Genomic DNA, 19,154 nt, shown 5'->3' on the forward strand with positions numbered 1-19,154 from the left:
AGGGAGAATATCTCCATACATATAGAAAAACAGAGACGGAATGGCAGCACAAAGAGGTCATGAGAGTGTTGGAGAACTTAGATTTCTAATGTGAATGATGTTTTATACTTCCCTTAGGCTTCCATAAAAGTCAAGTCAATGGCAGGGTTATGTCCATTGGCTGCTATGAGGGACCACGCTTGTAAGAAAAACACTAGATAAACTGCTTAATAAGTTGCTGTCATAAAAAAATGTTTGTGTCTAGGTTGGCCTTTAAACTTGCACTTAGACTTTATGGAGTCAAGTCCTCCACTTTTAAAATCAAATTATCTTGTACGATGTACAAGAGGCACTGTCATGACATTATTTTTAAAGAAACCAAGAGGGGTTGTAATTTTGCAATATACTCCACTTTATTAAAAAAATTTTATGATTAAATTAGTTGTTATACATATGGCCACTAGGTGTTTCCCTTTACTGCCCATGTGTATGGCTTCTGCCTGTCCACTTTTAGTAGCACATAATCCTGGGGGTGCTCGCATTGTATGGTCAGCTCTCCTGTCACACAGCACCAAAACCTCTGTAACCACACAGTGACATTATACTGACTGAATTGTTACATAAAAAAACATTGTCTCCTGGTAAGCTGCAGAGCTGATAATAGAATTAGGAAAAGTTATATATAATAAATAATAATATATAATAATATAATTAGCCTTAAGCCCCTATTACACAGGGCGACAGAGAGGAGCAAACAAGCGATGTTTGTTCCCTATTCCCCGCTCGCTTGCGGGGCTATTACATGCATCGGCAGCAAGCAGGTGAGTACAGGGGGGGCCGTGGGGAGCTACGGGTGGGGGGTTCCAGGGTGATCGCTTGATCGTCTGGGCAGCCCATAGCGGTCTGCTGCAGCAGCTCCTATTCCATGGAGCGACAGCAGCAGATCGCTGTTATCTAAGTTGTTTGTCTTTCAACATGTTGAAAGACAAATGACTGCAACGATCAGCCGACATCGTTCATGTCGGCTGATCGTTGACTTCTATTACACAAGACAAACACGGCCGATAATCTTTTAGTGTAGTAGGGCCTTAAGTCACTTGCCCTCAGTTGATATACACACCCCCTGTTGATTTCTTTTAAAAAAAAATTACGACAGGTACACTTTAAAGGGGTTATTAAGACTTAAAAAACATGGCCACTTTCTTTTAGAAACAGCATCAGTCTTGTCCTCAGTCTGGGTGTAATTTTGCGACTTAGTTCCATTAAAGTGAATGGAGCTAAAATGTAATACCGCACATAACCAGAGGACAGGTGTTTTTGCAATAAAGTGCTTTTTTCCAATTCTGGATAACCCTCATAACAGGTTATGCCATAATTACAACAGGTTACCACCCCACAGGTGGTTAGGGGTCCTACTGTCTCCTGCTGAGCAGGAGAACTGTATCCAGAATGTTCCTGTTAGAATTGAGCAGCGGTTAAGCGTGCACACTGCCTCTCTAGAGATAGTAGAACACTGTAGTCAGCTATCTTCAGCAGTATCATAGGCTTTGAGTAAAGCAACTGTCTGCATAATCAACTGAAACTTGATTAAAAAAGGAACAGTCAGGACAGCCCACTTAGAACTCAGTGACCACAGTGCCGCAGATGAAAAGCTTATAATGACGCTAGATGAACCCTACTTAGTGTAGCCATGTTATACTTACCTTGCACTAAATTAAGTTTGATAATCACTTAGCAAATTGACTATGAACCTCTAAGTTATAAACCAGCCGATATGGCCAAGAAACACTTTCCAAGTCCACAATGGTAGAACGACGATTACCCTCTTTAGTGAGGATGAAGATAATTTCATATTTTATAAAAACATTCCTGTGTTCCACAAATATCCTAGTAACAGCTTGCTTTAGGGGGCATGTAAGTGCCCATTGCGGTACCCTTACAATTTCAATGCTTAATGTTCTGCCTTATCCAATCAAACATATTTTACAAAAATGGGTAATTGCAAAGTCTCCAATTAATAATTACATCTTAAAGAAGTGAACGATGATCAATACCCTATTCCTTAAAGATAAATAAAGCCAGCCATTCAATTTACTGAGTTCCAAGCTCCTTTTATCTTCCTCTCAGGCTCCTTCTGTTCCCTTCCTCTAATTAGACCCTCTCATTGCCGCTGTTTGATGAACCTCTTATTGCACCGTCACTATTCCTCTCCATACATATATTTTTTTCATAAAACTCTCTCTTGAGAAATCTAAGTGGTCGGGTAAACTCAATGTTCCCACTTCAGTATAACATCAATACCAGCGGCCAGCCTTGGCTTCTGACATGTTCCCGAAATCAAGAATATAACCATAAAAAAAGGGATTTGTTTTTGAGACATCGTCCAGCGGATCGGAGAGACCACATGGAGCAATCAGGCAGTTGCTTTTCAATTTAATGGCTGACTTGTTTTTCCATTTTTTTTATGAACATATGAAACTCCTGAGGAAACAAACAAAATGTAATCACAGCGTGGCAGCCGGACAGGATAATGCCACGTCCCAGGTGTACTGCTGTGGAGTTTGTGACCACGATGTTCTAATGTAGCAGATGTAATGCCATTTCTAGGAAACCAGATGATAGAATTTTGACACAAACTTGGTATTGTCAATGTAGAAAATAGAAGTCTGGTGGTAGTTTCTACCAATGCATCTACTACGCCCCCCACATGCACATCCTGGTACTGCAGTCTTTTTTGCTTTTTACCTTAAAGGGAATCTGTCAGCTCTTGGGCCCTTCCTAAGATGCTGACAGTGTGCTGTAGCTGGCAGTCCCCTAGTGAGCATGGCGCCATTTGGTAATTTTTCGTGCAGTGGATTTTTCACAATCTCACGTCTCCTACTGTACTGAAGAGGCAAAGAGGAGTTGTTTGTACCACACACTGGCATACCTCACAACTCACTGCTCCCTCTTCATGAATAATCAATGCTGCCCGGCCTCCTGCCTGTCAGCCAGTGTCTCTGATTGCAGATCAGTCCTCTGTAGGCAGCTTATGTCTGAAAGAAGCACTCAGATATGGTTGAATCTCTCAGCCCAAATGTGTTGGAACTGTGGTCTAGGGGTAACTCACCTGTTTAGAGACCATTCTTTGGTTCAAATCCCCTAAAGGAAATAAAATTTAGGTCTTTATTTATTTATTTTTCTCATTATTCTTTCATTTTTAAGGCTATGTTCACATACAGTATTTTAGTTTAGTATTTGTTTAGTATAATAATAAATTAAGAAAAAAAAGTACACATATCTCAGAATCGCATGGGGATAAGTTATAGCATCACAAAGCTATAAGCACATAAAGTGAGATAGGTCAGATTTAAAAAATAGGTTCTGGTCCTTTAGGTACTTTCTGCATTGGTCCTTAAAGGGGTTGGCCACTTTATAGTAAAATAGTTTGGTATACAGTATAAGTAGGTGTACTCACTGTATATACTGACAGCAGCTCCCTGTGTACCCCATAGACCTAAAAATCAGATTTCCCTCCTCCAGACTGTGCTGTCCTGCTCTGTGATGTTCCTGTCCATAAAATAGCTGACATAGAGGAGCATGTGACTGAGCCCCGCCCCCAGTGATCACCACTGAGCCTGTATATGTCTATGGAGGACATAGGGGGCGGGGCATGGTCACATGCTCCTCCATAACGGCCATTTTATGGACAGAAACCAAACAGAGCAGGACAGCCCAGCCAGGTGAAGGGGAGTCTGATTTTAGCTCTATGAGGTACACAGGGAGCTGCTGTCAGTATTTACAGTGAGTACATGAGTTACTAGTGAGTTACTAATACTGTATACTGACCTATTTTACTATAAAGTGGCCAACCCCTTTAAGGGCTTAAGACTGGCGTACGAGTACACCAGTCCTAATAAGTGCCCCCCATAGTGTTTGGGGACCATTACTCCTACTTCCCACATTTTTCTTGCTTGTTAAAGGCTTTTTACATGGGCTGATTATCATCCAGAAGAGTTGCTAGAAACCCTCCTTCGGTCGTTAAAAGTGGCAGCGATCAGTTCAGTATATTGGACTATACTGAACCATTGCGTGGCTGTAATTTTACACATTTAGGTATTTTTCCCTAAGGAATCCTAGAAAAGAAACTTTGTAGCACGATAAATAAAATTTTGTCATTCGTGCACCGCATGGCAGCACTTATAGCACTTTCCTATGAATAAACTGGTTTCATAAAGTTATATTGATTTGCAAATTACTTCTATTTAAAATTCGTCAGTCTTTCAGTACTAATCAGCTGCTGTATGTCCTGCAAGAAGTGGTGTCTTCTTTCCAGTGTGACACAGTGCTCTCTGCTGCCACCTCTGTCCATGTCAGGAACTGCCCAGAGCAGTAGCAAATCCCCATAGAAACGCTCTGGACAGTTCCTGACATGGATAGAGGCGGCAGCAGAGAGCACTGTGTCAGACTGGAAAGAAAACACTACTTTCTACAGGACATACAGCAGCTGATAAGTATGGGGAAACTTGAGATTTTTAAAATGAAGTAAATTACAAATCTATATAACTTTCTGTAACCAGTTGATTTGAAAGAAAAAGATTTTCATCCGAATACCCCCATAGTCTCATCTTGTGCCACCATACTGGCACTGTGAGCAAAAAACACATCGGGGGAGATTTATCAAAGGGTGTAAAATTTAGACTGGTGCAAACTGCCCACAGCAACCAATCACAGCTCAGCTTTCCTTTCAGCACTGCCTAAAGCTGAGCTGTGATTGGTTGCTGTGGGCAGTTTGCACCAGTCTAAATTTTACACCCTTTGATAAATCTCCCCCATCATGTTCACGGAACAACCCCTTTGATGATATGGTCTCTGCAGCCGCCTTCAAAATAGCTTTAAGTCTGGTTTATAAATTGAGCAGCTTTATCTCCCCTCCCCAGCAGGAACTCTCAGCATGAGGTCAAGCACCAATTGGAAGCTGAAATAAATCAAGCCAGTCATCCATCGCCCTACTGTGCTGCATCCATATCTCAACCTCTAACTTATCTGCCCCCAATGTTCCACATAGAGAGAGTGCTATTACATAAGGGATTATTACAGCCTCATTACACAATTGGGATCCTAGGATAGAACTTTTGGATCACTTTCAAAAACTTTCATTTATTTACAGACGGACTTTCTATAAGTCTATAAGCCGAATCTTGTGTACTCAAGCAGAAGTTGGGATTAGTTGCATGATTTTTATTAGATTACACCAAGAATAGGATATACGGATAATCCTCAGCTTCAAGGCACATTGCTGGATGTACAAAACTGTTGGATGTGTTTTCTTAAAGGGGCCATGTTATTAACATTGGTATCTATGATGTATAATGCCCCATCAAAACAAAACCGTTTCAGAAAAAGATGTTATTCAATCCCTCTCAAATCTATTAATTTTCTCTTTAGTTGAGGTGTCTACAATATTTAAAAAAATTGCACATGGTGGACTACCCCTTTAAATGCACAGGTGTCATCTTCAAAAATTATTAATAACTATATTGATAAGTCTTTGGTGTTCATCCAGAGAGCTGATACACAAAAAAAAATGATGGTGTTGTCCTTTAAAAACCCCGGACCGATGACAGGATGGTGAGAATCGTGTCTAATATAAACATTTGGAGGGATATGTTTCTGTAGGGAGCCTGTCCTAACAAAACACAGACATTTCTACAAATATAAAACTCCAAGGGACAAGTGTTTAAAACTTGGAACATTCCCTGTGGATTATTAGTATTTCATGTTTTATAAAGCAAACCTGTATTTTACAGAGCGAATCTAGTCAATATTGATATTACCATCCATAGTGCAATAAACATTCCCGACTAATACACGAGAAAACATTGATTCTGAGCAAAGTCCTGGTCCTATAAACTAAGCCGAATATCATAGTGAGCACCAAAATATTACCCCAAGGTACAATTATGGAATGCCTACAAGAGTATAACTACTATAATACTGCCCCATATACAATAATATAACTACTATAATACTGCTCCTATATACAGCAATATAACTACTATAATACTGCTCCTATATACAAGAGTATAACTACTATAATACTGCCCCATATACAATAATATAACTACTATAATACTGCTCCTATATACAAGAATATAACTACTATAATACTGCCTCCTATATACAAGAATATAACTACTATAATACTGCTCCTATATACAAGAATATAACTACTATAATACTGCTCCTATATACAAGAGTATAACTACTATAATGCGGTTCAGGGAAGAAACAGAGTGCTGCACCTCACACCTATGGCTGATACTAGTGCCGCTTGGCTAAATATAAAACACATCAGAATTTTGTGTATGAATTGATCAAGCCATACTGCCCCATGTACCTCGTGCCGGTATCTGATACACATGGGTCCCTACACTAAGTCCACACCGTGCCAGTCAGTGGCCACCAACCCCGCAGGCGTGCACAGCCAGGGAACGGGGGCCATGGGACGGCCCTGCGACCCCCATGCCACAGGACCAGACCCAAAAACACCACACCAGAACCCGGCCAGCACCGCCGGCGGAGAAGGTCGCCCCCAAGCAGCACATGTGTATCAGATACCGGCACGAGGTACATGGGGCAGTATGGCTTGATCAATTCATACACAAAATTCTGATGTGTTTTTTATTTAGCCAAGCGGCACTAGTATCAGCCATAGGTGTGAGGTGCAGCACTCTGTTTCTTCCCTGAACCGCATTTTGTTTCTCTCTTTTCTCCGTGTATTGCACTCCTCCTGGTGAGACCCACATAACCGCAATTAGCAGGAGACACCTGAGTGCACATGGTTTTAATCCCTCCTGTTTTTTCCCATTCTGTTTGCTGCAGCTATGGTGAGCGCAATACCTTATCCAGACTTGTGCTGTTTGGGGGCGACCTTCTCCGCCGGCGGTGCTGGCCGGGTTCTGGTGTGGTGTTTTTGGGTCTGGTCCTGTGGCATGGGGGTCGCAGGGCCGTCCCATGGCCCCCGTTCCCTGGCTGTGCACGCCTGCGGGGTTGGTGGCCACTGACTGGCACGGTGTGGACTTAGTGTAGGGACCCATGTGTATCAGATACCGGCACGAGGTACATGGGGCAGTATGGCTTGATCAATTCATACACAAAATTCTGATGTGTTTTTTATTTAGCCAAGCGGCACTAGTATCAGCCATAGGTGTGAGGTGCAGCACTCTGTTTCTTCCCTGAACCGCATTTTGTTTCTCTCTTTTCTCCGTGTATTGCACTCCTCCTGGTGAGACCCACATGACCGCAATTAGCAGGAGACACCTGAGTGCACATGGTTTTAATCCCTCCTGTTTTTTCCCATTCTGTTTGCTGCAGCTATGGTGAGCGCAATACCTTATCCAGACTTGTGCTGTTTGGGGGCGACCTTCTCCGCCGGCGGTGCTGGCCGGGTTCTGGTGTGGTGTTTTTGGGTCTGGTCCTGTGGCATGGGGGTCGCAGGGCCGTCCCATGGCCCCCGTTCCCTGGCTGTGCACGCCTGCGGGGTTGGTGGCCACTGACTGGCACGGTGTGGACTTAGTGTAGGGACCCATGTGTATCAGATACCGGCACGAGGTACATGGGGCAGTATGGCTTGATCAATTCATACACAAAATTCTGATGTGTTTTTTATTTAGCCAAGCGGCACTAGTATCAGCCATAGGTGTGAGGTGCAGCACTCTGTTTCTTCCCTGAACCATAACTACTATAATACTGCTCCTATATACAGGAATATAACTACTATAATACTGCCTCCTATATACAAGAATATAACTATTATAATACTGCCTCCTATATACAAGAATATAACTACTATAATACTGCTCCTATATACAGGAATATAACTACTATAATACTGCCTCCTATATACAAGAATATAACTACTATAATACTGCTCCTATATACAAGAATATAACTACTATAATACTGCTCCTATATACAGGAATATAACTACTATAATACTGCCCCTATATACAAGAATATAACTACTATAATGATGAGGTAAGAGAAAACAAGTTCCGCACTCACCGGATCCGATGCAATCAGGCAAATCTTTATTGTGTGAACTTACACATAGCGGGAGGGGATGGAACAGGGTGTTCAACATGCCTCTTGCGGCGACGGCCGTTTCAGGCTATACCAGCCTTTCTTCTGGCCTAAGAGTACGGTACCTTTAGGCCAGAAGATAGGCTGGAATATCCTGAAACGGCCGTTGCCGCAAGAGGCACGTTGAGCACCCTGTTCCATCCCCTCCCCGCTATGTGTAAGTTCACACAATAAAGATTTGCCTGATTGCATCGGATCCGGTGAGTGCGGAACTTGTTTTCTCTTACCTCAGCATTTACTGTTTGCTAGCTTCTGCTCCGAGCAACCCGGGAGTACGGCATCTTTATATGGTTGTAGCCTCCTACACAGCAATATATCCACCTCCATGTACTAGGGCATATTATACACCGCTGTGCTGGTTACCTGTTTTCTCTTTGTGGAAATAACTACTATAATACTGCTTCTATATACAAGAATATAACTACTATAATACTGCTCCTATATACAAGAATATAACTACTATAATACTGCCCCAATATACAAGATTATAACTACTATAAAACAGCTCCTATATACAAGAATATAACTACTATAAAACAGCTCCTATATACAAGAATATAACTACTATAATACTGCTCCTATATACAAGAATATAGCTACTATAATACTGCTCCCTATATACAAGAATATAACTACTATAATACTGCTCCCTATATACAGGAATATAACTACTATAATACTACTCCTATATACAAGAATATAACTACTATAATACTGCTCCTATATACAAGAATATAACTACTATAATACTGCTCCTATATACAAGAATATAACTACTATAATACTGCTCCCTATATACAGGAATATAACTACCGGAGGCGACAAGCCTTCTTTACCATGAGAACAGTGAATCTGTGGAACAGTCTACCACAGGATCTGGTCACAGCAAAAACATTAGAGGGCTTCAAAACAGGGCTAGACAAGTTCTTAGACCAAAATAATATAAATGCATATGTATTGAACCTATCACCCCTCCCCCTTCCCTGTATCCATCCCCTCCTTGGTCGAACTTGATGGACATGTGTCTTTTTTCAACCGTATTAACTATACTATAATACTGCTCCTATATACAAGAATATAACTACTATAATACTGCCCCCTATATACAAGAATATAACTACTATAATACTGCTCCTATATACAAGAATATAACTACTATAATACTGCCCCCTATATACAAGAATATAACTACTATAATACTGCTCCTATATACAAGAATATAACTACTATAATACTGCTCCTATATACAAGAATATAACTACTATAATACTGCCTCCTATATACAAGAATATAACTACTATAATGTAAACAGTGAAGACAGAGGTCCGGGCACTCACCGATCTTCAGGAATCTTTATTCAGGCACAGTATACATCAGGGAAGGGAGGACAGGTGAAAGTGCGGGCGTACGCTACCCCAGGACAGCTGTTTCCCGGCTGATCAGTTGATCGACAGAGCCTATTTTTCCCTCAATGGCACTGAGTGCAGAGTATCCCACTTTATCACGTGCAAGACAAGTTTTGTCATCTATGTTGTGACGTGTCCTTGCGCCAGATATTATGTGGGGAAAACGAAGCGGTGCATGTGGGTCCGGTTCAAGGAACACATGTATTCGGTGAGATCAGGGAAAGGTGTCCCCCGACTCATTGAGCATATGCGTCTGGTTCACAGTGGAGACACAAGTTGCATGAGATTTTTTGGTCTGCAAAGGGTTAATATCCCCCCAGAGGGAGGAGACAGACATAAGTTACTACTTGCCAGAGAGGTATTCTGGATCTCTAAACTCAATGCCACTGGCCCCTTAGGGCTTAATGAGCGCAACGACTTCAATGCCTGCCTGTAGTGTTGTTTTTAACATTGTGTCACTTTATTACTTTATCACTTGTTTTGCTTAGTGTCACGCTTTGTTATTTAAGCACCCTCCCCCCTGCAGTCACGTGATACCCTAGCTTGAGGAAGCGGCAATCAGCCGGGAAACAGCTGTCCTGGGGTAGCGTACGCCCGCACTTTCACCTGTCCTCCCTTCCCTGATGTATACTGTGCCTGAATAAAGATTCCTGAAGATCGGTGAGTGCCCGGACCTCTGTCTTCACTGTTTACATTACACATTCTTCTGTTGTACGGAGCACCCCGTTGGAATTTCTGTGTCACTGCATATCCTCCTGCTATCACAGCGTCAGTGGTGCCGACCGCATTCTGCTTTAGATAACTACTATAATACTGTTCCTATATACAAGAATATAACTACTATAATACTGTTCCTATATACAAGAATATAACTACTATAATACTGCTTCCTATATACAAGAATATAACTACTATAGTGCTGCTCCTATATACAAGAATATAACTACTATAATACTGCTCCTATATACAAGAATATAACTACTATAATACTGCCCCCTATATACAAGAATATAACTACTATAATACTGCTCCTATGTATGAAAATATAACTACTATAATACTGCTCCTATATACAGGAATATAACTACTATAATACTGCTCCTATATACAGTAATATAACTACTATAATACTGCTCCTATATACAAGAATATAACTACTATAATACTGCTCCTATATACAAGAATATAACTACTATAATACTGCCCCCTACATACAAGAATATAACTACTATAATACTGCCCCTATATACTGGAATATAACTACTATAACACTGCTCCTATATACAAGAATATAACTACTATAATACTGCCTCATATCTACAATAATATACCGTAAGTAGTATAATATTGCTCCTTTGAGTAAGAGTAAATGGAATAACAGTATGTTAAATATTCTTAATTGGAACAAGTAACCTCCTCACTATGGCTGGGACTGTGTGCACCCCGCTGTGTTTCGCTGTTTGCACGGCCCATGTTGAGTAGTAGTCACATTGACTGTTTGGGTAGTAGAGAGCAGGTCATAGTTGGTCCTTTGATCTCGGCCGCGGAGCAGGAGAGCAGTTCAGTGAGTTAAATATTTGGAAAAAAATATGGAACTGGAACCTTTTTCTTTGCTGCTTTGTTATGATTGAGCCTGTGGCATAAAGGTAGGGCCAATATCAACAGCCAGGGGGTTATGTCATACTGATAGGAAGGAACATGGCATTTTATCACTAGCATCTAATGAGCAGCAGGGAGGAAACACTCTAAGCAACAGTTTAGAGTCCTGCTGGAGGTTCAGGCTGTATGTGCTGTCAAAAGACTACCCTCCTATCTATCTATCTATCTATCTATCTATCTATCTATCTATCTATCTATCTATTATCTATCTATCTATCTCCTATCTATCTATCTATCTATCTATCTATCTATCTATTATCTATCTATCTATCTATCTCCTATCTATCTATCTATCTATCTATCTATCTATCTATCTATCTATCTCCTATCTATCTATCTATCTATCTATCTATCTCCTATCTATCTATCTATCTATCTATCTATCTATCTATCTATCTATATTTTATGTATCTATCTATCTCCTATCTATCTATTTCCTATCTATCTGTCTGTGTCTGTAATTTCCCTCAGTATACTGTATGTCTGACATTTATTGGACATATTTGATCTCAGTATTGATTTAGTAAGTTACTGTTATGTTGTTCTCTATTTGACTTCTTGATCTCTCAGTTTTGACACTTTACATCTTGTCTGTTAAAAATTCAGTAAAACTTTCTGAAAGTTAACATGATTCTACTATTGCCCTCTACATCTACTGAGCTTGGGTTTTTTTACATGACAGCTGATCTGAACAAACCGAGCTGCAGAGTTAAAGGGAATTTGTCGGCTCTACCTCCCCCTCAGAACTGTACTGTGCCATTACTATCCACATTGCTGTCTCTGTTACTAGAGACAGATCGCCCCTAACAACAGACAGAGATTGCAGAGAAATTAAACACCTAGCGGCCGAGATCTTTTTTAGCTGTTTTTCTAGGTTAAGGAGTCATTTTGATTTACAAACAGATTATTAACACAAATCACATAGAGTATGACATGGAGGGGAATTTTTTGAAATGACAGTAAGTAGAGAGAGAGCGAGAGAGAGAGCATCCTGAACATATCATATAGGCAGTGAGTACCAGAGTACTGTACCTGGAGGTGATAATAATTTTTCTACTATGTAAGTAGATTGTATTTATCTTGTGCTGATTCAAAGAATCTATAATTCCCTCCAGAGCTGTACTCATAATTCTGCCAGCTTCAGAGCAGATGCTTCCCACCACTGGGCACCTTACTGTAATATATTTGCATTAGAGGGTCTTAGCTAAGCTTTCTCACCACAATCTTTCTGACTGCTTCCAATTATCTCGTCCATCTAGTTCCTCTTGAATTTGTCATGGATCTGGTACATATAGATTGGAGATCCGTCTGGAAGCACTTACTTACTAGGAGGAACGTAGATCGCTCATTGTGTAATAAACCATAGACCAAGACGATCTGCAAAATTTTGTATTGATGAGAAAAAATGTGTAGCGTTAATTTACGAAAACAAAAGCAAAGGAACAGTGTTGTAGTTACTGAGAGCAACCACCAGGGGCCCTACGTTGTGGGAGTTACTTTAAAAATTCCTATTCTGTGAGTGCCCTCTAGTGGCAGCTGCAGGAAAATCCTTTTACCACGATTGCCACAGCCCTATGGTGAGTAGTATAAAGTTGTAGTTTGGGTGTTATGGGCAACACCTCCAGGTTGGATACATTTCCTTGGGCCCACACAGCTGAGGGTGTGTTACAGTGTATCAGTGTAGGTAACAATCTATTTACATGGAACCATTTAGCTATAATCATAAGAATAGTTGGTCAGTGTGATTGATAGAGAAGATTAGTGGTAAATGATTGTTGAATGATAGCGTCACCAAATTACTTGTAAATGTTGTCATGCTGGATACATGTAAATGAGACTGTAGGCTGGTGTACAATCCTCATTAGAGAGGAATGGCGCACTTTATCGAACAAGGTCACAAAAATAACGTTTCCATTAACTTATAGTAACCAGAGATCTTGGAAATGATGAAATGATTGAAAAACAAAATGTTAAAGGAGTCAGCCAAAAACATATAGCTGATTTCTTCCAGAAACAGCGCCACTCTTGTCTTCAGTTTGGGTGTGGTAGTGTAGTTTAGTTTCATTGAAGTGAATGGACCCAAGTTGTAATACCACACACAAGGACAAGAATGTCACTTTTTCTGGAAGAAACCAGCTATGTTTTTTAATGCTTTAAACCCCTATATTATAATTTATATACTTTGAATAAAATGCTCATTTATAATTTATATAAATCTTGATTCAGGACCAACTAGACATGTTGTTCACCTTGCTTTTATTTTATTTTTTATTTTTTTTTTTACCAAAACCATCGTTAATTTTTCTTCCGCTAGTACATTGTATGTATAAAACCAACCACTAGGTGTCACTGTTGTGTTAAACACTGCCCCCTAATGGAGTGGAGTTGTGCTTAATTAGTTTGAATGTCTTAAAGGGGTTATCCAGAATTAGAAAAAGCACAGCTACTTTCTTGTAAAACTAAAAAAAAAAACAGCACCGCCCCTGTCCTCAATTTGTGTGTGGTATTACAACTAACATCCATTCACTTCAATGGAAATGAGCTACAATACCACACCCAAACTGAGGACAGGAGTGGTTTCTGAAAGGAAGCGGCCATGCTTTTCTAACCAAGGATAACCCCTTTGACCCTTTAACTGTGGTATGGTAACCCTATATTTAAAGCCATGTTCAGATGTGTTAGAATCGTTGCAGATTTGAGGTGTAATAGTGCATATTATAATACATTTAGTTTTTATAGTGAAAAATACTTGTGTAAAAGGTTTGCCCACATATAAGGTTAAACTTTCTGCGAATCTGCAGCAACAACCCAGCAAAGTGTGGCTCTTTTGGATTATCACATGACATAAATGCAGCAGAAATATGTGACCATAATTGTTATGCAATGTCGCAGTGTGTCCCGCCCCTCTATGTGTCATCCCATGTGTTGTTTTTAAAGGGTTTATCCAGTATTTGGTTACTTTCTTCCATAAACAGCGCCACATAAACAGTTATGATATACCCTTTCTCCTCTATAGGGTGGGTTTGTTTATTCTTTGATATAGGGTGTGATACACCTTGGCTGTATTGTGTTTTTGTTTTTTATTGGAATTCGAAATAAAAAATCTATTTAAAGGGGAAAAAAGTTATGATCTACAGTGTATGACTGTTCTAATGTTCTTATTTTTTTCTTTTTTAGGCTCATTTTTTCCTTCTCTGAGACCCTCCGATTCCGTCTTTAAAGTCATCTTCTGGTTGGGATACTTTAATAGCTGCGTCAACCCCATTATATACCCATGTTCCAGCAAGGAATTCAAAAGGGCCTTCATAAGACTGCTGAGGTGCCGCTGCCGGAGAAGGCGGCGTCCTTTATGGAGGGTCTACGACCATCAATGGAGAACTTCCATGACCAGTTCCAGGAGGGGATCCGATGCAGAACAACCTACAGACTACTCCTCCATGAACTCCTCATTTATTTTTAACCCCGGCGATCACGGCATCGCCACCAGGAGGAAGAGTATGGAATTTGGAAACAGTTGGAAGCTCATCTCTCCTTTCCGAAGCTCTTCTTCTCAGCTGAAAGAAAAAATGAACAACCTTTCTAATAAGATAAGGAACAGCTCGACAAAAAGTAACATTTCGGCGGCCTACAAGAGCGAGGTGGAGTCCATCTCCATGGCCGTCTCCAATGACTTTACGGAACTAGAGTATCAAATGTACGACCTCACAGACTGCTGCGGCCTCCGAGAAACAGATATCTAGATATATGTCCTATATTGTGCTGATTTGATGGCCATTTCTTTTTATGTGGGGATGAGGGGAGGGGACGTCATAGTGATTTTGTGAAAGAAATTTATGGATTGTAAATGAATTTTTGGTATTAATATAAAAATTTCAAAAAAATTTGAATAAGACGGTTCTTCGAGTCTATTGATTGTTTGGTGTCCTTACAATGCTTCTTGTTAAATATTATATTATATTAATGTGTGGAGTTTACCATCTCCAAAGTATCCAGGTAGTTGAACCTCCATCCTTGGAGAGAAGGCTACATCGGCACAGCCTATAGGGATAAACACAATAGAAATTGGCTGTTACCTATAAATATACTCATGTCCACCCTTTAGAAAGCACTAAGACTCCGCCCAAGTAAAACATTTGACACATCTGTGTGACATAAAACAAAAAGTGCAACAGCAACCCACAGGTGCAAGTGATTACCCTATATACTCCCCCCAGGGTATGCACAGTAAAAACCTGCTCTATAGATATTAAAAAATGAGGATCTTAGCAAACTATTTGATCAAACTGAGAGTACCATGTCACCACATTAAAGTGTCCTCAAAGACATGGTCCTATTCTAGAATTTTCATACTATTAATGGCCCCTGGGTTGCACACTTAACATGGTGACGTGGTACGCTCTATTTGATCAAACAGTTTACTAAGAACATTTTTTAATATCTATAGAGCAGGTTTCTTTCGTGTGTACACTGGGAGGAGTATATACGGTAAGCACTTCCACCTGTGGGTTGCTGTTGCACTCTCTGTTTTTTTTTTTTGTCTGTACTTAAGCCACAAGCAACGTGCAACCTACAGTGTGAACAGAGGCATAGAGATGCTGCCAGTTTTTGCTTTTTTCTGTTGTATGTGCAGGGTGGGGGTGGCTACCTCCTGTTGGCTTGCACTCCACCCATGTCCTGTGGGTGATTTTAAGGGAATGTACCTTCAGAATATTTGCTTTAAGTTTTTTACATGGATAGAACGGCGTAGGGTAGCCAGTGCTGATTTTGCTCCATTAGAATCAAATTTTTCTTTTTTTCTGATATCTGTGGGACATGGCAAAAGTTTTTTCAAATGACAGTAACAATTTAAGGATTCCAAGGTCAAGCCAAGATGAAAGGTAAAGAAAGATATGTTTTATTTGTGCTAAATTCATATAGAAGCTAGATCATTTAGACCAATACAAGTTCCCTAAACTTAATTAGACGCCAAATTAAACCCTTCAGGCTGGGTTCACACTACGTATATTTGAGGCTGTATATTTGAGGCTGTATAGCAACCAAAACAAGGAGTGGATTGAAAACACAGAAAGGCTCTGTTCACATAATGTTGAAATTGAGTGGATGGCCGCCATTTAATGGCAAATATTTGCTGTTATTTTAAAACAACGGCTGTTGTATTGAAATAATGGAAGTTATTTACTGTTATATGGCGGCGATCCACTCATTTACAACATTATGTGAACAGAGCCTTTCTGTGTTTTCAATCCACTCCTGGTTTTGGTTGCTATGAGGACCAAATACTGCCTGAAATATACATAGTGTGAACCCAGCCTTAACGTAATCCAAACTCTGGGCCAGACACCTCAAATAAATCATAGTAGTATTATATCTGTGCACACTATTGGGTGCAATTAGAACATCAATAGGTCATATTGTAATATTAATTGCACACCATGAAACAGTTATCTTGCTTCTTTCTTATTTTCTTATTTTATTCCAATATTTATACACAAAAATTGGCTCCGCAATTAGGCACATGCATTCTTGTATAACAACATCCATAGAACATATACCATAACGGACGTTTCGGTCTAGTACAACCTTTTTCAACTGGTATACATTGGTGGGTGGAAGGAATAAAGGAATGCCATGTGGCTAGATGGAGCAGTCGCTCGGCTCGCTCCTCATCAGCCAATCAGTGCACGGCAGCAGGTAATGTATCTTCCGGGCCAGGGTGGTGGGCGGCCGGGGGTTAAAGGGGCCGGGTCATATATCTGCAGTGGAAGGAAACTTGCAGCGTAAAATCCGCTGCGGATCAGGTACGTGTGAAGGCACCCTCAAATAAAAGTGAACAGTCCCTAATGTTTTAGTAGACAGTTACTTGGCCCACAATTCTGTGCCCCCATGAAATCATTCGCCTCACCTCTTCACCATGGGTGGTGACCTGGTGGCTTTAGCCTTTGTCTAGTTTTAGCCAGATACACAAACTTGTGAAGGTGACTACGATTGATTTATGTCTCTATGTCAGTCTATGTGACGTGACCCCCGGCCTGAAAGGCCAATTTTACAGGATATTTCTTGATCTTGTGGTTTTTCAGTAAATTATAATCCTGTGTTTTTTATTCACAATGAGAACAAGGCTGGACAAGAAATGACACTATTGATTTTTTTAGTTGCTTCTTCGGCCGCGAAATGAAATTCAGTGACATCTGAACTTTAACATTGTCCGTCATGTTACGTTGTGGAGGAGCCCCAGATGAGTTGATCTTTATCGATACCTTTTTGATATATTCAGTAGAAACCCCCAGGACACCATATTAACATTGTATAAATTACCATCACTCTGAAGAAATATTTTCGGCCAATAATCCTGTAGTTCGGGAATTATTAAAAAAATATTCAAATGCTAATTTGAAAAAAAATCCTGACTAAATTTGTCCCTTCAAATGTCACAGCAATTCATTATGGTTGGGGAGGGTGCAGATCCAACAGATCGGCGCTCATTTAGAGTATTGATCCGGCCTTCATCGCCCCGTCTAATAGGACTTTAGACTGACAGGGGGGCCATGTCAAACACCCAAAAAAGTGGTGACAGTTTTCCATGTTTCTACGATGGAAGCCTGGAGAGAGAGCCCTGCTGGGGGTTCAGTAAAAGAGGGGAAGTCATGCAGGGGGCCAGGAACAAGACAGGGACACATGCTGGGGGGGGGGGGGGGGGGGTTGAGGAATAAAATAGGGAGCTATGGCAGGGTCAATGAATGAAACGTGAGTCATGATGGGATAAAAGAATAAGAGGTGGAGTCATGCTGGTGACAAGGAACGAGAGAGAAGTCCTTCTGGGGACCATGAATGAAATGGTGGTCCATGATGGAAACTAGGAAGAAGTAAAGGAACCAAGTTGGTGACTAAGAATGAGCTGGGGAGCCATGCTGGCCCAGGACTGAGGGGATGAGCCTGGCTAGACAAGAGGAATGATATATGTAACCTGGATTGTAGACTGGAAATCAAATAGTGAAGTATGCTGGGGACAAGGATTGAGAGGGGAGTCATGCTGAGCATCATAAGAGGGTGTACCATGCTAGGGACCAGTATGGTCACCAGCATCCCAGCTGATTGGCCCAGCGTCCTGTTTCACTTATAGGCCGACCAACCCTGCCATCATCAGGTTGCCAGGGTAACACAACCACCCTCCCAAGGCATCTCAGACCAGTAAGTTTCTTACAACTTCTCTATGAGTGGGCAGGGTAAGGGCCCTATTACACGCAGGGCCATATTTACCACTAGGCACCCGTGGTCCGGTGCCTAGGGCAGCACCTTGCAGGGGGGCAGCACCAATCCTGTGGTGAGAATTCCTTCACACAATATGCAGACGGCTTTAATTTTATGTTTTAAGCAGTTAAAAACCAGAAAAAACGCGTTTCAGACAAAGTTTCTACATGTAGAAAGATGCATGTGACCGAAACCTCTCTCCTTCACGCTCCCCAAGATGGGGTGTCTTCAGGTTTAGTGCCTAGGGAAGCAGCAGCTGTTAATACGGCCCTGATTAAATGGGATGATTATCATACGAGTTATCGTTATATTTACGTACGAGTTATCGTTATATAGAATTTAAAAAAGAATGGCTTTGTGTAAATGCAGGCAACGATCAAACGACCAACAAGAAATCGTTCTTCATTCATTTGGTGCTGACACCAAAATCATTGTTAATGGTTTGATGTAATTCAGAATTCATGTTTTCCATGTTTTCCAGGACTCCCTATGGCTGCATCCAACTTCTTTAGCCACAAATGCAGAGAGTTCGGATTCAGACGGACCTGAGCGTGCTTGAGGTTCACACATCTCTACACTGGATTCTTTATGAGAGGGTATGATAAGTGGGGGAGCTATTACAAGTAGAGATGATCGAACAGCGGAAAATCTTAGGTTCTATAGAACTTGAACCTTGTTACACCTTCTGCATTTGATTCCCGATGCCTTCCCGGTCCGTGGGGAAGGAGGAGACAGCCC

The 19,154-nt window shown here is 40.9% G+C and overlaps 1 protein-coding gene across 2 annotated transcripts in view; it reads left to right on the forward strand.

The window, feature by feature from the left end:
* Positions 1-14,995, forward strand: part of ADRA1D (adrenoceptor alpha 1D) — a 96,048-nt gene extending 81,053 nt beyond the window's left edge. The window contains exons 1-2 of one of the 2 annotated variants that reach the window (XR_011363790.1): positions 9,589-10,169; positions 14,346-14,433. Coding sequence is in view for 1 of the 2 variants with exons in the window: in XM_069976331.1 (XP_069832432.1) it covers positions 14,346-14,908 (563 nt within the window). In the remaining variant the exon portion in view is untranslated. Of the gene's footprint in view, positions 1-9,588; positions 10,170-14,345 lie in introns of those variants that run through there. The other variant, XM_069976331.1, reaches the window with a different exon arrangement.
* Positions 14,996-19,154: the final 4,159 nt, after the last annotated feature.

Source organism: Dendropsophus ebraccatus, chromosome 7 (genome assembly GCF_027789765.1).
Source record: "Dendropsophus ebraccatus isolate aDenEbr1 chromosome 7, aDenEbr1.pat, whole genome shotgun sequence".
Taxonomy (NCBI): domain Eukaryota; kingdom Metazoa; phylum Chordata; class Amphibia; order Anura; family Hylidae; genus Dendropsophus; species Dendropsophus ebraccatus.